Source organism: Theropithecus gelada, chromosome 15 (genome assembly GCF_003255815.1).
Source record: "Theropithecus gelada isolate Dixy chromosome 15, Tgel_1.0, whole genome shotgun sequence".
Lineage (NCBI taxonomy): Eukaryota > Metazoa > Chordata > Mammalia > Primates > Cercopithecidae > Theropithecus > Theropithecus gelada.
Window position 1 is genome coordinate 41866080 of NC_037683.1, and position 21780 is coordinate 41887859.

General features: G+C 37.6%; 1 protein-coding gene across 4 annotated transcripts in view; it reads right to left on the minus strand.

Moving 5' to 3' along the window:
* Window positions 1–3040: 3040 nt before the first annotated feature.
* The window catches only part of TGFBR1 (transforming growth factor beta receptor 1), a 50264-nt gene continuing 31524 nt past the window's right edge, over window positions 3041–21780 (minus strand). For 2 of the 4 annotated variants that reach the window (XM_025359867.1, XM_025359869.1), the window contains exons 4-9: window positions 19114–19344; window positions 14462–14629; window positions 12264–12420; window positions 10644–10768; window positions 9465–9595; window positions 3041–8075 (exon numbers count right to left, since the gene is read on the minus strand). In XM_025359867.1, coding sequence (XP_025215652.1) covers window positions 7950–8075; window positions 9465–9595; window positions 10644–10768; window positions 12264–12420; window positions 14462–14629; window positions 19114–19344 — 938 coding nt within the window. In that variant the 3' untranslated portion in view covers window positions 3041–7949. The remainder of the gene's footprint in view (window positions 8076–9464; window positions 9596–10643; window positions 10769–12263; window positions 12421–14461; window positions 14630–19113; window positions 19345–21780) is intronic. The other 2 variants (XM_025359870.1, XM_025359868.1) reach the window with 1 other exon arrangement.

Sequence of the window (21780 nt, forward strand, 5' to 3'; positions counted from 1 at the left end):
ACACTGTTGAATTCTCTAATCCATGAGCATGGAAGTTCTCATTTACTTAGATCCTTTGATTTCTCTCGGCAGTATTTTTTTCAATTAAATAAATGTTTACTATATTCTATTTGATGCTATTCTTAGTTTACTTTCGAAGGTACTGTTTATTGCTAATATAATGTCAATTTTTAAATATTGATCGTGTATCCTACAACCTTGCTTGCTGAATTTATTAGGTCTCTTAGCTTTTTTTTTTTTTTTTTTTTTTTTTTTTTTTTTTTGAGACGGAGTCTCGCTCTGTCACCCAGGCTGGAGTGCAGTGGCGCGATCTGGGCTCACTGCAAGCTCCGCCTCCCGGGTTCATGCCATTCTCCTGCCTCAGCCTCCCCAGTAGCTGGCACTACAGGCGCGCACCACCACGCCCGGCTAATTTTTTTGTATTTGCGGTAGAGACGCGGTTTCACAGTGTTAGCCAGGATTGGTCTCCATCTCCTGACCTCGTGATCCGCCTGCCTTGGCTTCCCAAAGTGCTGGGATTACAGGCGTGAGCCACCGCATCCGGCCAGTCTTGTAGCTTTAAAAAAAAATTTTTTTCCAGTGGATTCTTTAGAATCTGACAGGTAATATTACTTAATAAAGACAGTTTTACTTTTTTCCCCAACCTAATGTCTTTCTAGTCTTTTTGTAGGGAGAGGGAATAGCGACTGGATAGAACCTCCATGACAACATTGAATAGAAATGATGAGAGGATGTTCTCGACTTGCTCCTGATTTAAGGAGAAAAGTATTCTGTCTTTCACCATCAAGTATGTTGGCTGTGAGATTTTTATCGATGCCTTTCACTAGGTTGAGGAAGTTGCCTTCTATTTCTAGTTTTCTGAGTTTTCATCACGAATGGGTGCTGAATTTTGTCAAATGTTCTTTCCTGTGGCTATTTAGTTATCATAATAAGGATTTTATTGTTTCTTCTATTAGTATGGTATAATACTTCGATTTTTTGATGTTAAACGAAGCTTACAGTCCTAGGATATGACCCATTTGGTCCTGGTGTACAAAATTATTTTATCTGTTGTTGGATTCAGTTTCCTAATATTGTGTTTTAAGGGTTTTTGCATCTATCCCCACTGGCTTTAAATACTTTTAAAGTATAGGTATTTAAAAGTGTAAATTTCCCTTTAAGCAGTGAGTTAGCTGTACACTATAAATTTTGACATGCTGTACTTTCATTTTCATTTAAAATTTTAGAACTTCCTGTGACTTCTTCAATACATGGGTTTTTAGAAATGTGTGATTTAATTTCCAAATATTTTGGGATTTGCAGTTTTCTTTCTGTTGACTTCTAATTTAATTTAAACATGGTTGGAGAACATACTTTCTACTATTACAACCCTTTTAAATTCAGTGAGACTTCTTTTATGAAATAGCATGTGGTTTCCCCTGGAGAATGTTCCATGTGCACTAACAAAGAGGATGCATTCTGTTGGTGGTGGGTGGTGGTGTTAGGACAATTTGGCTGACAGCATTCTTTTATATGCCTGTGATTTTCAATTGAGTCGTTCTATCAATTATAGTGTCAAAATCTCCAAACATTAAATTGTCCATTTCTCCTCTCAATTCTATCATTTTTCTCATTATTTTGGGGTCCTGTTAGGTGCGTATACATAACTGTTACATCTGATACATTGGCTTTTTATACATTGGCTTTTTAAAGTATCCTCATTTCCAGTAACATTTCTTGTCTCAAAGCCCTCTGTATTAATATAGACATTCCAGCTCTCTTACAATTACTGTTTGCATGTTATATATTTTTCCATACTTTCACTTTCCAGCTATTGGTCTTTGAATCTACAGTGTGCCTCTGTGAACACCATGTAGTTCATTTTTCTTTTTAAATCCATCCTGACCATCTCTACCTTTTAACTATTTAGTCCATTCACATTTAATGAAATTATTGGCATTACTACTTATGGCTGCCATTTTGGTATTTGTTTTCCAAACGTCTATCATTTTGCTTCTCTGTCCCTTTCTGCCTTTTGTGTTAAATATTTCTTGGTGTACCATTTTGTTTTTTTAATATATTTTAAAATTGATGCTTTAGTGGTTACTCCAGGGTCTACAGTATGCATTTCAATTTATTACAATCGTCTTCAAATTAGGAATAATTAATTCTACTAAAATACAGCTTTGTCCCAATAGAGCTCCATTTCCTACCTACTCCCTTGTGTTATTAATACACACTGCATCTATACTGTAAACCCAACAGTATGGTGTTATAATTACTATATAGTCTTATGCTATTGAAAGAAAACTTGTATTGTGGTAGGCAAATATTTCCCCAAGATTTCCATTCTCTATTTAATCCAACACTGATCTTGGTACTGCTGTGAATAGACTTCGAAGGTAAAACTGACGTTACTAATTAGGGTAATTATCCTGGATTATCCAGATGGGCCCTGAGTAATCACACAGCCCCTTAAAAGCTGAAGAGGGAAGCAGAAGCATCAGAGAGATGCAGTGGAAGAGTCAGTGGCAGAAGGGGAGATCAGAGAGAAGTGCAAGGATTCAACCCATTGTTGCTGGTTTTGATGATGGAGGAGGGAACCATGAGCCAAGCAATGTGAGTGGCTTCTAGAAACTGACAACCACCCCTGGCCAACCTGTCTTACAACCATATGGAGCTGAATTCTGCCAACAACCTCAATGAGCTTGGAAGCCTATTCATCTCCAGCTTCCAGAAAAGAATGTTGCCCAGCCAATGCCTTCATTTTGACCTTTTAAAATATGGAGCAGAGAACCATCTTGAGCTATGTTATGCCCAGACTTCTGAATTACGAACTCTGAGATCATAAATGGGTGTTGCTTTAAGCCAGGACAGTTGCAGTAATTTATGGCAGCAATACAATCATAGTCTTTTCTATTTGTACACATATCCACCATTTCTGGTGCTCTTCATTTCATCCTGTGGATTCAGGTTACCATCTGGTGTCATTTATTTTCTGTGTGAAGGATTTAGTATTTCTTGTAAGGTAGATGTCCATAGGCAACAAATTATCTTAATATTTGTCTGGGAATGTCTTTAGTTTCACTTTTTTTCCAACTTTCAACAAAAGCTCCATATCCTCGTGATGTCTTTATTATAAAGAAAAAAAAAAAATCCCTAAATCCAGCCTTCAAATTGAAGTAATTATCTTTAACGTGAGAGCAATCCTATTCACAAAGCCCCTCCCCAGAGTCAATCAAGGGTTTGGGGACATCTCATCATTTTCCCAGTTCTCTTGTCAAGCCAAGTTTTCACCCCCAGGAGACGAACAAATGTGCTGACCCAAAGGCAACAGAGTTCACCTGTAGACAGGTCCATCATGCCCCCCTGGAAGACCCACACCCCTAAGCATGTGCAGAAGAGCCTCCAGGCACAGAGACACACCTGCAGACAGGAGGACACTCCCCAAACATGCTATAATATTGTAACTTGCACTAGGCAGGGTTAGAAAACTTCTAAAGACTCTTGTAACTCAAAGGTTCTAGTTGCCATCTACAGCAGCTACATATGGCATGACTCATTCCAACATACACACTTTATTTTAAAATATGCCACTGGCACTTGGGAAAAATGTAATTTATTTGCACTGCTTCCGTTTTTCTACTGTAGTGTTAGGACTTAACATAAGCATCACTCTTCTATTTCCTATTTACATTTGGAATATTACTACAAATACAATATACAATTTAAAAAACTTATGGGGAAACGCAGCTTATGTTTTTTTCTCCTCTTTACAGGCTTCTCAGTATCATTCGACTTAAATGGAAATTTGTATGTAGATTTTCTGTACATATCTTAAAGGGCAGAGATTACACTGATAAAGCCAAAAGAATTCTGCACAAATACAATACAGAAAACAGAAAGTACAGATGATGTTATTTGGGGTACAAATATAAACAATACAGTACCATTTGAGTAACTGAGCAACATAATACCCATACTTTATAGAAATAAAACTGCAAACCTGGAGAATGCTCTGACAAATATTAAACATTATATACACAATGAGGTAAATGTACCTTGGTCTCTTGAGAGGTAATTTAAGTTTAAAGCAATTGACATTTTGAAGCATCTCCTTGACATATGAAGAAACATCAAACACCCCATTCCGCTGGCACGTGAAAAAGGGATATCAAAACATGGTTCATGATATTCAGTTCACAAACCTTTTTAAAAAATAAAAACAAATTCACTGAAGTTCCTTTTAAGTTGTAAGAAACAGGTTGAATGTTATTAACCATATTTTTAAAAGTTTACATTTACAAACAAGATTGCATAATGGGATTGAAAAGTTTAATGTACTGACAATCATCATCATATCATAATGTCCTAGAAGTCCAGCATTCTTAAGAGAGAGGGCCCATGGGTATTCCAGTAATCCAAAACAGAGACAAGAAGCTGCAGTACATGTCCAGAGATAATCCTTAGTATCTCAAAGTATCTGAGTTGACATTTTCTGCCGAAGTATTAACAGAACCATTACTTGGAATCACTACCATTTGGAGCCAGAACACTGCCATGGTCAAGAAACAAACAGTTGACTTACGATTCTTCCAGTGCAAGAATAAAAATAAGCTTTGGATAACATGTCTAATGGGATAGTGATTTTGTTGTGCACTTTAATGATCTCTTTGCCATCTTGTTTTACGAAACAGCCTATATCTGATAGTTCTCAGACACAGAAAAAAAAGGTAACTCAAGCATGGACTACAAAATCGCCAAGTGACCACTTACATTTTGTAGTAAGAAGTGAAATCTGGGATTCTTGATGGCCATGGCACTGTACAGCAACTCAAGGCACTTCTTGAGCACTATCATTATTACAGCAGAATTACAGGCTCAGCTCTTCAGACCTTACCCTGTCTTATAGGGGATACAATTGGCCACTGTTTCTGGCACAACTCCCACTGCAGCAGCCACCTTACTGCCATCCCACTCCTCATCCATGGCTAAAGTCAAAGCAGGGGCATCCGAAGCCTCATCTGCTCAATCTCCAAACTTAGAGATCCCTTCCTGCCACCTCTAATGACTAAAGGAAATGGAAATATGTCCCACAACTTCCATCAGCCATTTTACTCTAGGTCTCCAAAGCTGCTCTTCAGTCAAAAGGCTGTGGGGGAGGCAATGGTCTCTGTGTCAGGGACCAGCAAGCCGGAGAGCAGGTTGCAAGAAACAGCTGGAGACAGAAAGGATGGACCAGGGATGTCTATGCCCCACTAATTCTTATTTCCCCCATCCCCATTCCCATTCCTCCTGGCTATTGACAAAATGAACGTGGACACACAATTTACCAGAAGATGTTTTAGCCAAGTTGAATCTTGGAAGGTGAGCATCCTAGGATGGGCAGTATAAGCGACTGTGTTTTTAAATGACAAAATTATTACTCTAATCAAATTTATCTGCAGTTATCGACAGTAATCGTGATCCATCCCACCTTTTAAGTTACCTTCATTTTCAATATTAGCCAATTGTGATTTATCAAACCATCCCTAGCCAAAAAAGGAATTAACTGCAATAATATGTAAAGGCAATTTAGAACTAAACTCCAACTTTAAAAAAATTCCCTGATTCATCAAAAGTACATTTTATCCACTTAGGTTAAGAAAAGTATAATTGTAACTCAATCTTTGATTCAGTAAAAAATATCTTCAGCAAAAGTGGATAACCTTACATGAAAGTGAGAAATCATGTATTACAACTTTAAATCAGACAACTTTTGGTATATTCTTAAAATTATATAAAAATAGTTTTAGTGATAAAATGCATTGGTCCCCTGGATTTCATAAAGCAGATCTGGTAGGCTTAGAAATGGCCCCCCTCCCCCCCAAAAAAAACCCACAAAAAAAGTACCTGATCACAGAATTAGAGATTATTATTAAACAAGTAATATAACACAACTATAAAAACAAACCTCTCAAACTCATTCATTTGCTTCAATGAAATATGGTAACTACAGAAAAAACTCAACTTTGTAGTCAAAATAGTAATCTCTAAGCATTTTTCCCATGTTTTTAAACACATGAAATTGATACTAAATTCCTATGTAATATGTCACTCATTCTAAAATTACTTTGGTTTTAAGACCAAATAGTCTTTCAAATTTATTCTACATATAAGAGATAAGACATTATCAGAATGCAACTCATTCAGTGTAAATGGCCACTTTCTCTTCCTGACCAAAATACTGTATCGGTTATTCTGACCCTGTATTGGGGAACTGATAGCACTATAAAGTCGAAGTCTTGCCTCACAGGTATGATAGTTTTTCCTCCCCTCAGAATAAGATCACAGTGATAAAAGGACTTCGAAAACTGTAAAAGCTCTGCAGAGACTTCACAGCATTAGAATTAAAAACCAGTTATTATAAGCTAGTTTCAACTTAATGTGAGAAGACCATGACAAGTTTGCTTTCAATATTTGACCAAAAACATCTGTAAATGGAGAAGAACCTATACTCAGAATGTTCTTTAGCTACCACCTCTCCCAAATATCAAGGGTGCACTGAATGCATTACATAAATTACATGTAAAGTAAGCAGTTGCAATGTACGCACACATAAGGAAACACTGAATTAAAAGCTGCCTTCCTCAAAGTGTAGTGAGACCTCAAAACCACACTAGCTCTAACCTCAGTTACAAAGACAGAGGATCCACCGAACGTTTACTCCTACATACATAACACATGTGACTCTCTTGCACATCTGTTATCTATTCAAATTATTAACTACCTTCGCCTTCCTAGAAAAAGGCCTATTATTTAACATTAACCATATTCTAATTTTAAATGTAATTCATTTCTTAAAAAAATAACACTGTCTTTGAACAGCTAAAGAAAAAAATGGCTTACAGAATACCACATAACTTTTCACAAGCAGCTAGACAAACTTTCCCTTTTAGAAAAATTAGTCTGTATGCTACAAATATTAAAGTACTGTAAGTATCTAGAGTGCCACTTGATTTTTTAAAAGTATACTTAGACAACACAATTAAAATGCAAAAGCTTGATGTGAGCATATTCAAACATGACCATGCTAACAATTTACTAATTAATGCCACTTCATTTCTTTAGTGGCTTAAGCACATTTTGGTAGGAGAAAGGCATTTTCAAAATAGAATACCAAATGACATACCACAAAAACCCTTCCAAAAAACAAAATAGAGAAAGTTTGGGTTACCCAGATAAATAAGCTTTTTGAATTCAAACACTATAGGTTTTTAACATAGAGACTTTCAGCAATTCTACTCATTTCCATTAGAAAGACACAGAAGTGGCACTTACTGGTATAGTACAATCCCATTTTGAAGGCATGTAATGTTCTGAATAAGTGAAAGAACAATAATAGTATACAAAATACAATTGCATAAATTATGTTCCTCACTACTATATGAGGTCATTTTTAGACTCAAGATAAGAGTTTTATAAGTGTTAGTTTTAAGATCCTGAAAAACTATAGAACAGTACATTCAAAGTCTGAATCAAGGAAACTCTAGTGGTTCAGAATCCTCTGAGAATGTACTAACCAGGAGCAAATCACTTTCTTTAAATAATAAGAAATGTTTCATTATAACTCAGCAATCCAACTCCTTTGCCCTTAAAGATGATCTCCAGCACAGCAGAGTTACCTAAAGTTAAGACCAGCAATCATCTTTTTAAAAAACAAGTTTTGTTAATAAAAAATAAAGGTAGACTACACAACATTTTGTAACTGTCCTGGGAAAGAAGCGTTCATAGTGCACAGAAAGGACCCACACGGCTGTTTCCTGGGTCCAAAGAAATCCTGGGAAGTTTTTAATTGACTTTATTACACTGCTGCAAAAGGAAGCAACATCCTTCTGTTCCCTCTCAGTGAGGTAGAACAATTGACCTCCCAAATTAAAACCCAGGAGCAGATCTGAAGAAAAAAGTAGAGTTCAGGCAAAGTCGTAGAATTACATTTTGATGCCTTCCTGTTGACTGAGCTGTGATAATGTTTTCTTAATCCGCAATGCTGTAAGCCTAGCTGCTCCGTTGGCATACCAACATTCTCTCATAATTTTAGCCATTACTCTCAAGGCCTACAAGAAAATATAATTAAAAAAAAAAATTAATGCATGCACCATTTTCCATTGGTCTGGATAAGAATTTTTACCTGTAAATTTTCTTTTTAAATGACATATACACTTTGTTGTTGTTGTTAAGCATTGTTTGTAATAGCAAATGAGTAGAAATTTCACAAATTTCCATCAATAGGGTACTGGTGCCAGTGCTGGAAAGCAGGTAGACAAAGAGTAACTCACTTAGCAAACCTGAAGAGGTCGAATCCTAAACCAGAGCTGGGCAAAGCAAAGAAGAAATCTGACCTCACACTGAAGTTTTAAGTTTGTACTTTGAAGTATCCAGATCAAATTTTTCTTTTTTTTTTTTTTTGACACAGGGTCTCACTCTGCCACCCAAAGTGGAATGCAATGGCATGCCCTCAGCTCACTACAGCCTCGACCTCCCAGGCTCCAACAATCCTCCCACCTCAGCCTCCGGAGTAGATCAAATTTCTAAAAGACAAAATCTAGCAGCACTCTCATTTGTTAAAGTATGTCACATGCAAATTCCTTGAGCATGCTGAAATACATTTTATTTGGGCCTGTAGATGTGATTTTGTTGGAGGTAGCAAGCTCTCTTGGTTATCAGAGGTTCTGCTGAGTCCTATAATAGTTTAAGATGTAAAACCAACTACTGAACTGAACAGCTTTTTATAGCCTTTTTAAGCTACAAACCTTCAAACCGGGAGGAATATACCCTGCTTCACCAATATTATAATAGTAACAGCTAGCAACTAAGGAGAGGTTAAATAAAATTCATCTTACGAATCTTTAAATTTACAATTACAAAAACATTTCTAAAACTTTTTGTTAGAGCTGAGGTTGAGAAGCTCAGACACTGCTGGAAAAAAAGCATTTTCCCTAAATTCCTGGTTAATGGTCATCTGGGCAATCAGATGAATAAAATGGAAAATCACTTGAAACAACTTTGTAATCACCTTATCTGAGTTCCTCACCTTACAAAGGGATATTAAGGTTCAGAGAACTAAAGTGATTTGTTCCAAGTCAGACCCTTGAAATGGTAGTCAGGCTGGTCTAGAATACAGGTCTCCTCATTCCTGTCCAGCAACTGTCTATTATTCTGGGTTGCCCTGGCTGAAGGGAGGCATTCACTTAAAAAGTACGTGCTTTAGTTCGCCTGACAGACCTAAACTATGTTCTGATACACTAAAGGCCACTGCAAATGTTCTATGGCCCTTTCAATGTGCTTACAATTGAATATGAAAACCAAATTATTCTGTTTTTACACATTGGTTTGACTGCTATGAAAAAGAAACTTCTTAAAGTTTTCCTTAAAGAAAAGCAGCAAACTTTTGCTTACTAAGCAGAAGTTTAGAAAATTGCCTAATATCAAAAAGAAATACTCACTTCGCAGCTCTGCCATCTGTTTGGGATATTTGGCCTTAACTTCTGTTCACAAACAACTTTTCTCATTTCTTCCACTGATGGGTCAGAAGGTACAAGATCATAATAAGGCAGCTGGTAATCTTCATGAATTCCTGTATCAGTTTAAAAAAAAATAATTTTGATGAATGTATTCAGCGAATGCCAAGGCATTAAAAAGATCACCTGAGAGGCCTATTACAGTGTCTTATTACTAAAGTAGGTAGGTGGAACAGAGATTACAGCTTTCTCTATCTCATCCAAATCGGTATCAACAAGTCACTTCCCTGAGTTGATATTCTGCCCACACCTTGAAACTAAGTATTGCCATGAGATCAATAACGCCTATTTGAAATGACAGTAAACTGTGAGCTGTGACCACCAGACTGACATTTTCCCCTAGAACCCTATTGTGCAGCAAATGAGATTCTATTCTGTAAGTACACAGGCTCTCACTTGTACAGGGATATATAGATCCTATCAGTGAGACACAAATCCTATGAGGCAAGTTTAAGGTGCAAGTCCCTTTCTCTACTTGCATCTGTCAATAATATATCCTATTTACTACAATACAGAGAAATACTCTGTCCCTCACTGCTTCAAACACCTAAGGCACTAAGGTCTCAGCCAAGCCTAGGTCCCCAAGCCTAAGAGACTGTTTCCTGAGTAAACATTATAAGTACTCCATCTAAAACGCTAGAAGTTAAGACAAACTAACTCTAGAAAACAACACAATGGTAACATAATTGTATTCTGTGTACGTAATCTATAACCATCAAGTTGGAGAAAATAACCACAATGCCAAAGAAAAAAAATAAATTTGACACCCAGGTACATGCTAGAAACAGCTTCCTAGGTGAGCCTCTCAAGCAGCTGTCCATTCTAAAGAACTATATTCCAGTATAACAAGGGTTTGGGTTCTGATGAGTCTCAAGATTCAAATGGAAACAGGAAGAGAATACACTAGGCTAGAGCTGTGCATGTGCACACCATGGCACTGTCCCCTCCCAAAGGTTTCATCGCCTTTGTTTTCTCTGGCACTCGGTGATGTCCTGTTTCAGATAATGGATTGTGCATAATTTCATTCAATAAAAAAAGAAGACAATTCTCGAACAACTTCTTCTGCTCATGACAAACTGTTGGGGGAGAGGGGGAGCAATTTACCACCAATGGAACATCGTCGAGCAATTTCCCAGAATACTAAGCCCATTGCATAGATGTCAGCACGTTTGAAGGATTCAAAATGTTTCATATTTATGGAATCATCGAGAACTTCAGGGGCCATGTACCTAAAAAAAATTTGCAAAAATAACTTTGAAAATCATCCCCTTACTGCCACATTTTGATGAACATCCTTTCAGACATTTCTCTGTACACAGACATATGCACAAAATATTACATAACAAATATTAGACTCAAGAAAAATATTAAATATCCACACTGGTTTGCACATTAATGATGTCAACTAAATCCCACAAAACGCTAAAATAGCAGTTTCACACTATCTGCCTCATGATCTTGGTTTCCAGTGAAAGACATATGCAACTATTGTGACTGTTAAAGGTGTCCCAATGTACACCACCTATACATGTACTAGGTAGAAACCATGCATTTTAATCTAGAAGTCTTCTCACTGAGGATGAAAGGAAGGGCAGGAATATACTCTAGGGGAAAAAATAATAGACACAGAAGAATGCCAGTCCTCATACTGAAGCTTCAAAAACCTATGAAAATTATAGGTCAAGACCCACAGAGACCTGCAGCAACCACTGTCAAGGACCCCTTAGCTGGCTGAGAGTTCAGAGTCCCCAGGGAATCCAGAAATCTCAAAATTACATATAAAATTTGAATAGACTAATGCTGCTGGCTCTCCGGCTCTCTCCAAGGCCAAGGAAGTAGTTTGAAGAAATGCTGTAACAGCAAGTGATAAGGGCTTTGGGTCAGAAACGCCCAGGTTCAAATCTCAGCTCTTCGGCTTATCATCCACATGAAGCTGACCATATTATTTAACCTCCTCAAGGTGGTTTCCTCGTCTGTGAATTAAGGGTAACAACACCTACCTAATTAAGTTCTTTTGAAGACTCATGGACTCAACAAATATCTACTGAGGATCTACCATGTATTAGGCACTGTGATGGATGCTGGGAATACAAGGCTGCTCTCAAGCAGCTTGCACCTAATAGAATATACAGGCAAATAAATAAACAGTTACTACATAATGCGTAAGTGCCTCAACGGTCCCAGTTTAGTGTGCTATGACAGCCCCTGGCAGGGACTCCTAAGAGTCTTGAGAACTAGAAAAAACTTCCTACAGGAAAGGTGGGTACGAGGCTGAGAAACAGTAGGGTAAAATACGCTCCAGGAGACAGCATGTGCAAAAGTTCTAAGAAAGCAAGAAAGGCATATTTTCAGGAACTGAAATATGAAAATAGCAGGGCTAGCTATAGCACAGTATTTGAGAAGGGATTAAATGAGGTAATACAAGTAAAAGACCTATCAGACGATTGGCACATAGTAGGTGCTCTATAAATGTTAGTTACTACTGTAATTATAATTAACATGCCTACTGATATTTTCTGGAAGGGCAACCTTTCATCAGCAGGCATCTTTTTAAGTCAGGTAACTTTGGCTTCAGAGCAGGCAAGACCATGAGATCTTCTTGCCTGTTGGCAATCTAATAAAGTACAAGTTTAAGCTGAGTTTCAGCAATGGTATGTATATATGAAAGAGAAGGGAAAAAAGGTGATTTCAGAAGATATTAAAAATAGTTGTTCAAAAGTATACCTTTTTGTTCCCACTCTGTGGTTTGGAGCAATATCAATGGTATCTGTGGCTGAATCGTGTCTTACTGCCAGTCCTAGGTCTGCAATACAGCAAGTTCCATTCTTCTTTACCAAGATATTCTTTGATTTCAAATCTCTGTGAGCAATGGCTGGCTTTCCTAAAAAATCAAAAATTAAACATGACTGCTTAAAAGGTAATACCAATCACAACCCACACCTTTAGGTTCAAAAATCTCTTCTCCTGACCCAAATTATCAAAGCATTTCAGCCCACATGACCTATAATACCTATGGCATTATTAAACTCAAGTGAATCACTACACCAAAAATCGCTGAAATTGTATTCCTTTAAAGAAAATGTGGACAATAACATGCTTTAAAAGATGAACAACTCAAAGACTGGGGCAAAAAAAGTTATCGGTTTATCTGTTGGTGCCTCAAGAATTCTTTTTAAGAAACTTAGCCATAGACTGATATTCCAGCAGCCCAGGAACCAAGCATGTAGATCATCACTTCCCTATCAACTGGAATGTACTCAGTATTAAGTGTATTACCTTTGAGACTAACCACTAGAAAATGCGCTATTAAAAAATAATAATTATAATGTGGAAAACTTGGAACCTTCATATACACTGCTGGCAGGAATGTAAAATGGTTCAGGCACTTTAAGAAAACAGTACGATAGTTCTTCAAACCATTAAATAGAGTTATCATATGATACAGTAGTTCAACTCCTAGGTATATACCCAAGATAACTGAAAACATGAAACTACATAAAAGTACACAAATGTTCATTGCAGCATTAGCTACAATGGCCAAAAGAAGAAACAAACCAAATGTCCATCAACGAATGGATACATGACAAGTGGTATATCCATACACTGGAGTATTACTCAGCCATCAAAATGACTGAAGTGCTCATATATGCTACAACATAAATGAACCTTGAAAACATGCTAAGTGAAAGAAGCCAGTCACAAAAGACCACATATTGTATGATTCATTTATATAAAATGTGCAGAATAAGCAAATCTATAGACAAAAAGGAGCAGATGTTGCCTAGGGCTAAGGAGTTTAGGGGGAAAGGGGAGTGACTGCTAGTGGCTACAGGGTTTCTCTTTGGAGTGAAGATATTCTAAAATTGACTGTAGTGTTTGTTGGTTATACAACTCTGAGCATTCTAAAAACCACTGAATTTTATACTTTAAGTGGGTGAACTGTATGATGTGAATTATAACTCAATAAAACTGCTATAATCAATAATAATAATAATTACAAAGATGGAGCTGGCTAATATGTGAACTAGCACTTATGCTGTATGTAAAGTGGGGAGTAGGGGAGCCACTGGGTTGCAAGTGGACAACTGCTAGAGTAGAGAGATATGCTGGCATCTGAAATCCTACATGGCACAAAAACTATAGCATACAAATGTCATAACTAAAACTTAGTATTTAATTTTTCAACTGTAAAACTATCTCATGCAGTCTCCTTATCTCAAGGTCAAATATAATTATTAGATGGCCAGATAATAGTTACATAGCATGCTGATGTTTACAAAGCACTTTCACATTTCATTTGATACTACATATAAAAATATATTCACTTGGACTTGAATTCTGAAACTGAGACCCTCAAAAATCATAAGATTGAATGCTACTTTTAAGAACTCAAAAAAAAAAAATCACAGTTTTGTTAAAATGACAAGAGAATCTCTAAACAAATTTCCAGATTCCTAGCTCTACCTGAAATTTTGAACTGAAAGATAAAATGTTCTCATCTAAAAAATTTGTTTTAAATATCTCCAGTTAGGCCACCTACTGTTTCCTTTTTTTTTTTTTTTTTTTTTTTTTTTTTCCTGAGACAGAGTCTCACCCAGGTTGGAGCGCAGTGGCATGATGTCTCTCACTGCAGCTTCGACCTCCCAGGCTCAGGTAATCTTCCTACCTCAGTCCCCTGAGGAGCTGGGACTACAGGTGCATGCCACCATGCCCAACTAATTTTTTGTATGTTGGTAGAGATGGGGTTTTGTCATGTTGCCCAGACTGGCCATGAACTGAGATCAGGTGATCTGCCCACCTCAGCCTCCCAAAGTGCTGGGATTATAGGCATGAGCCACCAGGCCCAGCCTCCACTTTCTATTTTCATAGACATTATTCATGGAAATTTAAAGCTTAAATAATAGAACTGCTTATAGAATTACCTTGGGTACCAACAATCTCCATGTGAAGATGGGCAAGACCGCTCGCTGTGGACAGAGCAAGTTTTATCATTCCTTCCACAGTAACTGTGTATCTGTTTAAGTAATCAAAAAGGGATCCATGCTCATGATAATCTGACACCAACCAGAGCTGAGTCCAAGTGCCATTGTCTGTAAAACAGAATTAACATTTCGGTTGGGCTATAGACCACTTATGATTTATATGTTCAAAGGTTATCACTTTTTACTCTCAATCCTGAGTCACACACTGCAATATAATGCCACCTTAAGTCTGTATGTATTTCCTTCACATTTTCTTCTACATTCAGTTTGTTTTATACTTTTATGTACACATTCTTTAGTTCCTCAGAGTAAGCCCCTCTTCTTGAGATAAGGCAAGGATAATTAATCCCATTTAAGAGACAAAGATGGTGACTTTCTTGAGTCTTCACAGATAATTAGTATCAGAGTTGGCTCTTAAGTGCCTAGAAAAATCTCTGGGTCGGGATGGGTGCTCAGTGGCTGTTCCTGGAAGGAGAGAAGTTAAAAAAAAGGAGGGGAACACAGAGGGAAGGAAGGAGGTGAGAAGTCTCCGGAGCCCAGTGTGGCCACAGTGGGAATGGAAGAGTATGGGACAAAACTGGAAGTGAGTTTCAATGAGAAATGAGAAGCTTTAGTGACAGATTGTGTACACAGTTCACAAAGACGCAAGACAAGATGATTACGATTCCAAGGTTGCTAGCTTAGAAAAACAGAGATAGTGATACCTCTAACACATGGGGAAGCTGAAATAGGAACTGAAATGTCAGGAGAAAAGCTGGAAAAGCTGGGACTAAACTCAAACAACTAGGAACGTGGGTTCCAAAATTTCCTCTGTAAGCCAATACACGAGTTTAAAACACGTTTTCTCATAGGAATAATGGTAAAGATACTAGCTAGGCTCCTAGGCTAGACTGGTCCACGACAGTCTAATTTAACCTAGAAGCAGCTGGAAAAACCACATATTTAATTAAGCCATGAACAAAAAAAAAGCATTACAACATTAGGAGACAGTACAATCTAGTAAAAGATGCACGCTTAAGAGTCATTCTGACCTGGCTGGAATCCACAGCCTGCCTGTTACTGATACTTTCTTAGCCAAGGAGCCTCTGTTTCTCCTTTTATACAAGAATAACGTCTTACTTTGTTAGACTGTTAAGGTTTTAAAAAACAGAATACTAGATTCTTTACGTAAGAAGTACATAAACTGCGCTCTTTCTCTCCCTGCTGGTTGTAAAACAAAAGAAAAAAATCCATATTGACAGTTTGAAACCGCTTCTATTTTGAAGGTATTTAGTTGAAGAAAACCAACTCTGATTAGAAGAGATTAAGAAAGGAATGGAAACTTTTCAAAAGATTCTGAAGGAGATTTCTGGGTACATTTAAAAGGACTTAGTATTAATTTGTTCTTCATGAACTTTATAAACTGATTCTGTCCAAACTCACACCCTGGCTTTTCCCTGATATAGGCACATCACTAGCTTATTTGCGTGCCTCTTAACCGTTACTGAATTTTGAAAAGCTCACCAATACAAGAAACAAAGTGGAAGGCAGGCAGATGGAAGAAAGGGAAATCGCAGGTTACGGACAAGGCAGAAGGAAGGTTATATATAAGGGGCCATACATATAAAGGGCTGCCGGGGTGGAATTAACTAAATCAGAAAATAAAGGAACTGGGGTGGAGGGACTAGGCTCAGAGAAAGTACATTAACTGCTGGCAAAGAAGAAAGAAGGGGAGTAGGGAAGAGCCAGTAAGGTTGGCTAGTTCCCATGGTGACCACCAGATGACAGCATCAGCTTGGTTAGAAGTTCAGGGCACAAACTCACCAACATTTTGTGCTGCTGTATTTGTAACTTGGAATGTGACAAAATCCAGACCCCGGTTCCCAGTTGAGGTTTAAGCTTTCAAATGGAGATTTGAGACTTGCCAACATGGTAGAGTTTGAAACCATGAATGTGGCTATGTTCTTAAGGAAGAAATTACCACTTACAGAATCAGTACCTTCATATGAACCAGTGAGAAGAGTAAGAGTTGAGAAAACAAAGACAACTATGAAGAAATAAAAGGAACAAAGAAAGTCTAGGGTCACCAAACATAGTAAATAAAGAAAAGGTTGTTTTAAGAGTTGGAGGAGGAAATAAATGGTGTTAGAGGCAGAAACGAAAATGAGAACTAAGGATTTGGTCAGACTGATTGCTATTTTTGTTTTTTGTTTTGTTTTCTGAGACGGAGTCTCTCTCTGTCACCCAGGCTGGAGTGCAGTGGTGCGATCTCGGCTCACTGCAACCTCCACCTCCCGGGTTCAAGCGATTCTGTGCCTTAGCCTCCTCAGTAGCTGGTATTACAGGCACCTACCACCACGCCTGGCTAATTTTTTTGTATTTTTAGTAGAGATGGAGTTTCATCATCTTGGCCAGGCTGGTCTTGAACTCTTGACCTCGTGATCCACCTGCCTTGGCTTCCCAAAGTGCTGGGATTACAAGCGTGAGCCACTGTGCCCAGCCTTTTTTTTTTTTTTTTTTTTTAACTTTATTGCACTGTCAGGTGCCACTGATAATTGCTACCTACATCCATCATATACATCACTGCCCCTGTCTTAATCAAACATTATACACCTCCACATATGATGCAACAGGATGTATATAATATCCTTAGTATGTATTTTGAGAAAACCAATAAAACTGTAATTAGGTTTAGCTTCTAAATCTAACTACCAGTTTTTACAAAAGATAGAAAAACAAGTTAAGAGACACTATGGAAATTCAATTAGCAAAATCCAGAATATGATAGGCCTTTCAGGACAAACAATCCAATTTCTTCAACAAATAAACTGCAAGAGGAGAAAAAAGATGAAGGGGGAAACCTAAAGATTTTAAGACACATAAGAGAAATATCAACTAAATGCAATATGTGGACTTAGAATCATAATTTGAATAAATATTTTTTTAATAGGAGACAATTATAGAATTTGAACCTAACTGGGTATTTGATAACATTTTAAAAATTGACAATGGTAGTGTAGTTGTTTCATAAAAACATTTCCTCATCATTTGAAGATACAAATTACATTTTATAAGCGTTTACGGATGAAAACATGTTGTCTGGGACTAGCTTCGAATTAACACAATTAGGGCAGAGTAGGTGGGATGAGACATCAATTATGATTGGCAGTGACCTGACAACTGTTGAAGCTGGACAATGAGGGATCACTGTAACTACTTTGCTTTTCTACATATTGGAAATGTTCTACAAATAAAAGTTAAAAAAAAAAAAAAAGCAGTATATGCTTGTAAATAAATTTGAAAACCCAGAGAAGCTAAAAGAAATATCATAAAAATCACCCATAATTACCTACTGAGGTTAAACACTGTTAACATTTGAATAAATAAATTTTGCTGAAGTAAATGGAAGGTAAGAGAAGGAAAAAGATGACTACAGGTCTGGCCAAGCTAAGAGACAATGACAGCATTTTTTTTTTTTTAAAACAGGAAAGCTTGGAAATATATTTGATTTAAGGGTAGGGATGATAAGAGTGGAGCTGAAACACAAGTCTCTGACAGAGGCAGTAAAAATAGGAATCATGGGGGCTGGGTGTGGTGGCTCACACCTGTCATCCCAGCACTTTGGGAAGGTGAGGTGGGTGGATCACGAGGTCAAGAGATGGAGACCATCCTGGCCAACATGGTGAAACCTCATCTCTACTAAAAATACAAACATTAGCTGGGCATGATGGTGCACACCTGTAGTCCCAGCAACTCAGGAGGCTGCGGCAGGATAACCACTTGAACCCAGGAGGCGGAGGCTGCAGTGAGCTGAGATTGCGCCACTGCACTCCAGCCTGGCTACAGAGCGAGACTCCATCTCAAAAATCAAAACAAAACAAAACAAAAAGTAGGAATCGTGGGCATAACGGTATTAACGGAAGCTAAGAAAGTGGCAGCAGCACAGTCTAAGGTCACTGCTTGCAGTCCTCACTCATTCTGACTCCCCACTGACAGGCTTCCTTCCTTCTTCAGCATCTGACCTGATGCTGCCCCTCAGGCAAAAGCATTACAGGCAAAAAAGCGTCCGCACGGTTACCAATGGCAGGGTGGTTGAAGAAACAATTTCTCTCTTTAATTGAGTTTGCCAAAAGATTCATCTATTTAGCCCTTGGCAACTCAGGACACCGACAAGTTATTTTTACTCTCCCCATAAATAAGTTCGATAGTCTATATTGAAACACTCTACTGGTCAGGAAGAGATTAAAAGGAAACGGCTATCTAAGCCCTATTCTCAAAATTTTGAGCAGGTTTATATATCTTTTCCATATCATGACTACTCTTAATAACTAACTGCCCTAAACTAAACCAACAAAGTATATGGCTTTTTAAAATAGCTCTTTTACATTTTATAAAACAATAAGAGATTTTAGGAATGTTATCAAGAGTCAAGAAAATCTTTAAGAAGTTCCTAGTTCTAAAAGTTACTAATATATTGTATTTGACTTAACGGGTCTAATCTACATGACAGACATCTATTTCTCATCTACTTTGATGATGGTTAGTCACCATATCTGAAAAGACTTCAAGAGATCTTGTTATATATAACATAAGGAAAAGCAAATGTTACAGACCTTTATTGTCTGCTGCTATAAATCCCAGGATGTTTTCATGACGTAACATCACAGTTTGATAAATCTCTGCCTCACGGAACCATGAACGTTCTTCTCTAGAAGAGAATATCTTAACAGCAACTTCTTCTCCCCGCCACTTTCCTCGCCACACTTCTCCAAATCGACCTTTGCCAATGCTTTCTTGTAACACAATAGTTCTCGCAATTGTTCTCTGAACAAGCAATGGTAAACCTAAAGGTAAAAATAAATAGTACTCAACACAATCAACAATATTACATGTTTCAAACATCATGATAGGCACTAACAAGTGACCCAGAAAGCTGACACTTTAAGCTATCCCTTTAGGAACTTATCTCACTGGGGAGATATGTATTTTATTTGCAATAAAATAACTAATTAAAAAAGGAAAGTAAGATAATAAATATAATAAAAGAATCCAGAAACTCCTGCTAGAGGGTCAAGGTAGGCTTTGTAAAAGTCAGTTGAATTTTGACTATCCCTTAAGTATGGTGGTTAGGCAGGAAGAATGTACAGGCAAAGGTAGAGGGAAATGAATGACACATGTTTAGGGAAGCAGCCTGGGCAATCAGAGAGAGGATGTATGTGGCAAAGCAGTGAAAGAGAAAGTAAGCTGTCACCAGAAGATGAAGAGTACTGAATACCAAGCTCAAGATAACCAATGAGAGCTTTAGGTAAAAGAACCTCTAAATGATTTCTGAGAAAAAGGGCCATGGCTGGAAGCAAGATAATTTTAAAATCTTATTTTAGAAAGATGAAACTAGTAACTGTTTCACTGACGGGAGGAAAAAAGGATGTGAACACAGAAACACAGAAGTAAATTCTGGCTTTTTAATAAACCAGTAAGAATCACCACAGAAGCTATTTCAATGAAAGCAATTTACTTGCTAACAACTGGCTACATAGGCAACACTAGTATCTTGAAGAACAAGGCTAAGTAACTTACCTTGGTAATGGAGCACTGTTTTTCCACTAATTGAACTTGGCTTTCTCCAAAATATGTATTTTTAAGTATTGCCATACTTATTTCATTTAAAAGGGTTTACTAACTTACCTGCAACATTTAAGTGTCACTGTATGTGAGACAGTAACTTAATATCCTATCCCCCATCTGGTAAGTGTCATTTTAAATTACACTGACACTAACAAAGAAAATGCCAGTGTACATCATGTTCCTCACTAGTATCTTATTTATACAATCCATGTATACATAAATTGGTGTCATTTATAATCTATACTCAAAGCTACTTGCTAGATCAAATTAACCCAATGACAGTAAATGAAATTATCTGCTCTCTTTGGTTCCCTGATGTGAAATGCTTATAAATCCAAACGTTAAATCTTTAAAGCGATCAGCTCTTCTTCTTAAGTGTCTCAAATGGGTCCATTCTTCCTCTTGCTCTACCCTCCCCACCTCCTATAAAGTAGTTAGCAGTCTAACTATAAATAACTGTTTGTGTTTACAAGGAGGCTGCCAGTGAGAAACAGATCTGTCCGAAATCCTTATTTAAATCATAGAGCTCTTTCACACTATGATTAATCAATTCTAATTATGTCGTTTAGTGTAGATACTAATTTATTACATTTTATGAAGCCTTGTAGAGGGCCACACCACAGACTTAAAAGTACATTTAAGAGTTAATTTCAGGAGACTAATCTGGAAATTGCAAAGGCAAGTAATAAAAAAGAAAAAGGAATCACAAACACGAATTCTGAAAACACCTGACAGGTTCAGGACTTGTGTAAATGGTATGGTCAAGAAAGGCCAACAGGACGAGGAAAGTTTTTGTCTTCCCCTTTATAACTGGATTCTAGATGTCAATTAAAATTAAAAAGCAAATCTTGATCCATTGTATTATCTATATTGGGTTACTTCACATGAATAGTTGAGCATTTTTAAAAAGTTAACAATTGGCCAGCACAGTGACTCACAACTCTAATCCCAGCACTTTGGGAGGCTAAGGTGATTAGATCGCTAAAGGTCAGGAGTTTGAGACCAGCCTGGCCAACATGGTGAAATCTGGTCTCCACTAAATATACAAAAATTAGCTGGGTATGGTGGTACACGCCTGTAATCCCAGCTACTCGGGAGGCTGAGGCAGGAGAACTGCTTGAACCCGGGAGGTGAAGACTGCAGAGAGCTGAGATCACCCCGCTGCACTTCAGCCTGGGCAAGAGAGTGAGACTCCGTCTCAAAAAAAACAAAAACAAAAAAAGTAGCAATTTTCTTCTAAAGACAAAACGGAATAGGCCTAATTTAGATCTCTATATTCTCTGCTCTACTCTTCTGTACCTTTAGTACTGTTTGAGAGAAAACTTCAAAAGGGAAACAGGGACTCCACAGCTTCACATGCAGTGAACAGGAAATAAGACCTGAACAACATGCATATATTACAAGAGCTTGTAAGCTGCACAAGCTATAACGAACACTGGCCTAGAAGACTCACTATCAAAAGCTGGCACATATGCACATGTGCACATTCACACACTTGGGGTACAGCTGCCAGAACCCAACTCTTCATTGTATTCCCTGAAGTACCCAAGTTAAAAGCACTGTCTTTAGAGGTAGAGATAGGGCTTTTCCTTAATTATGGTCACGGTACTGAGTAATGAACACATGAATTCAGAATGTGAAACGCTTATACCTTT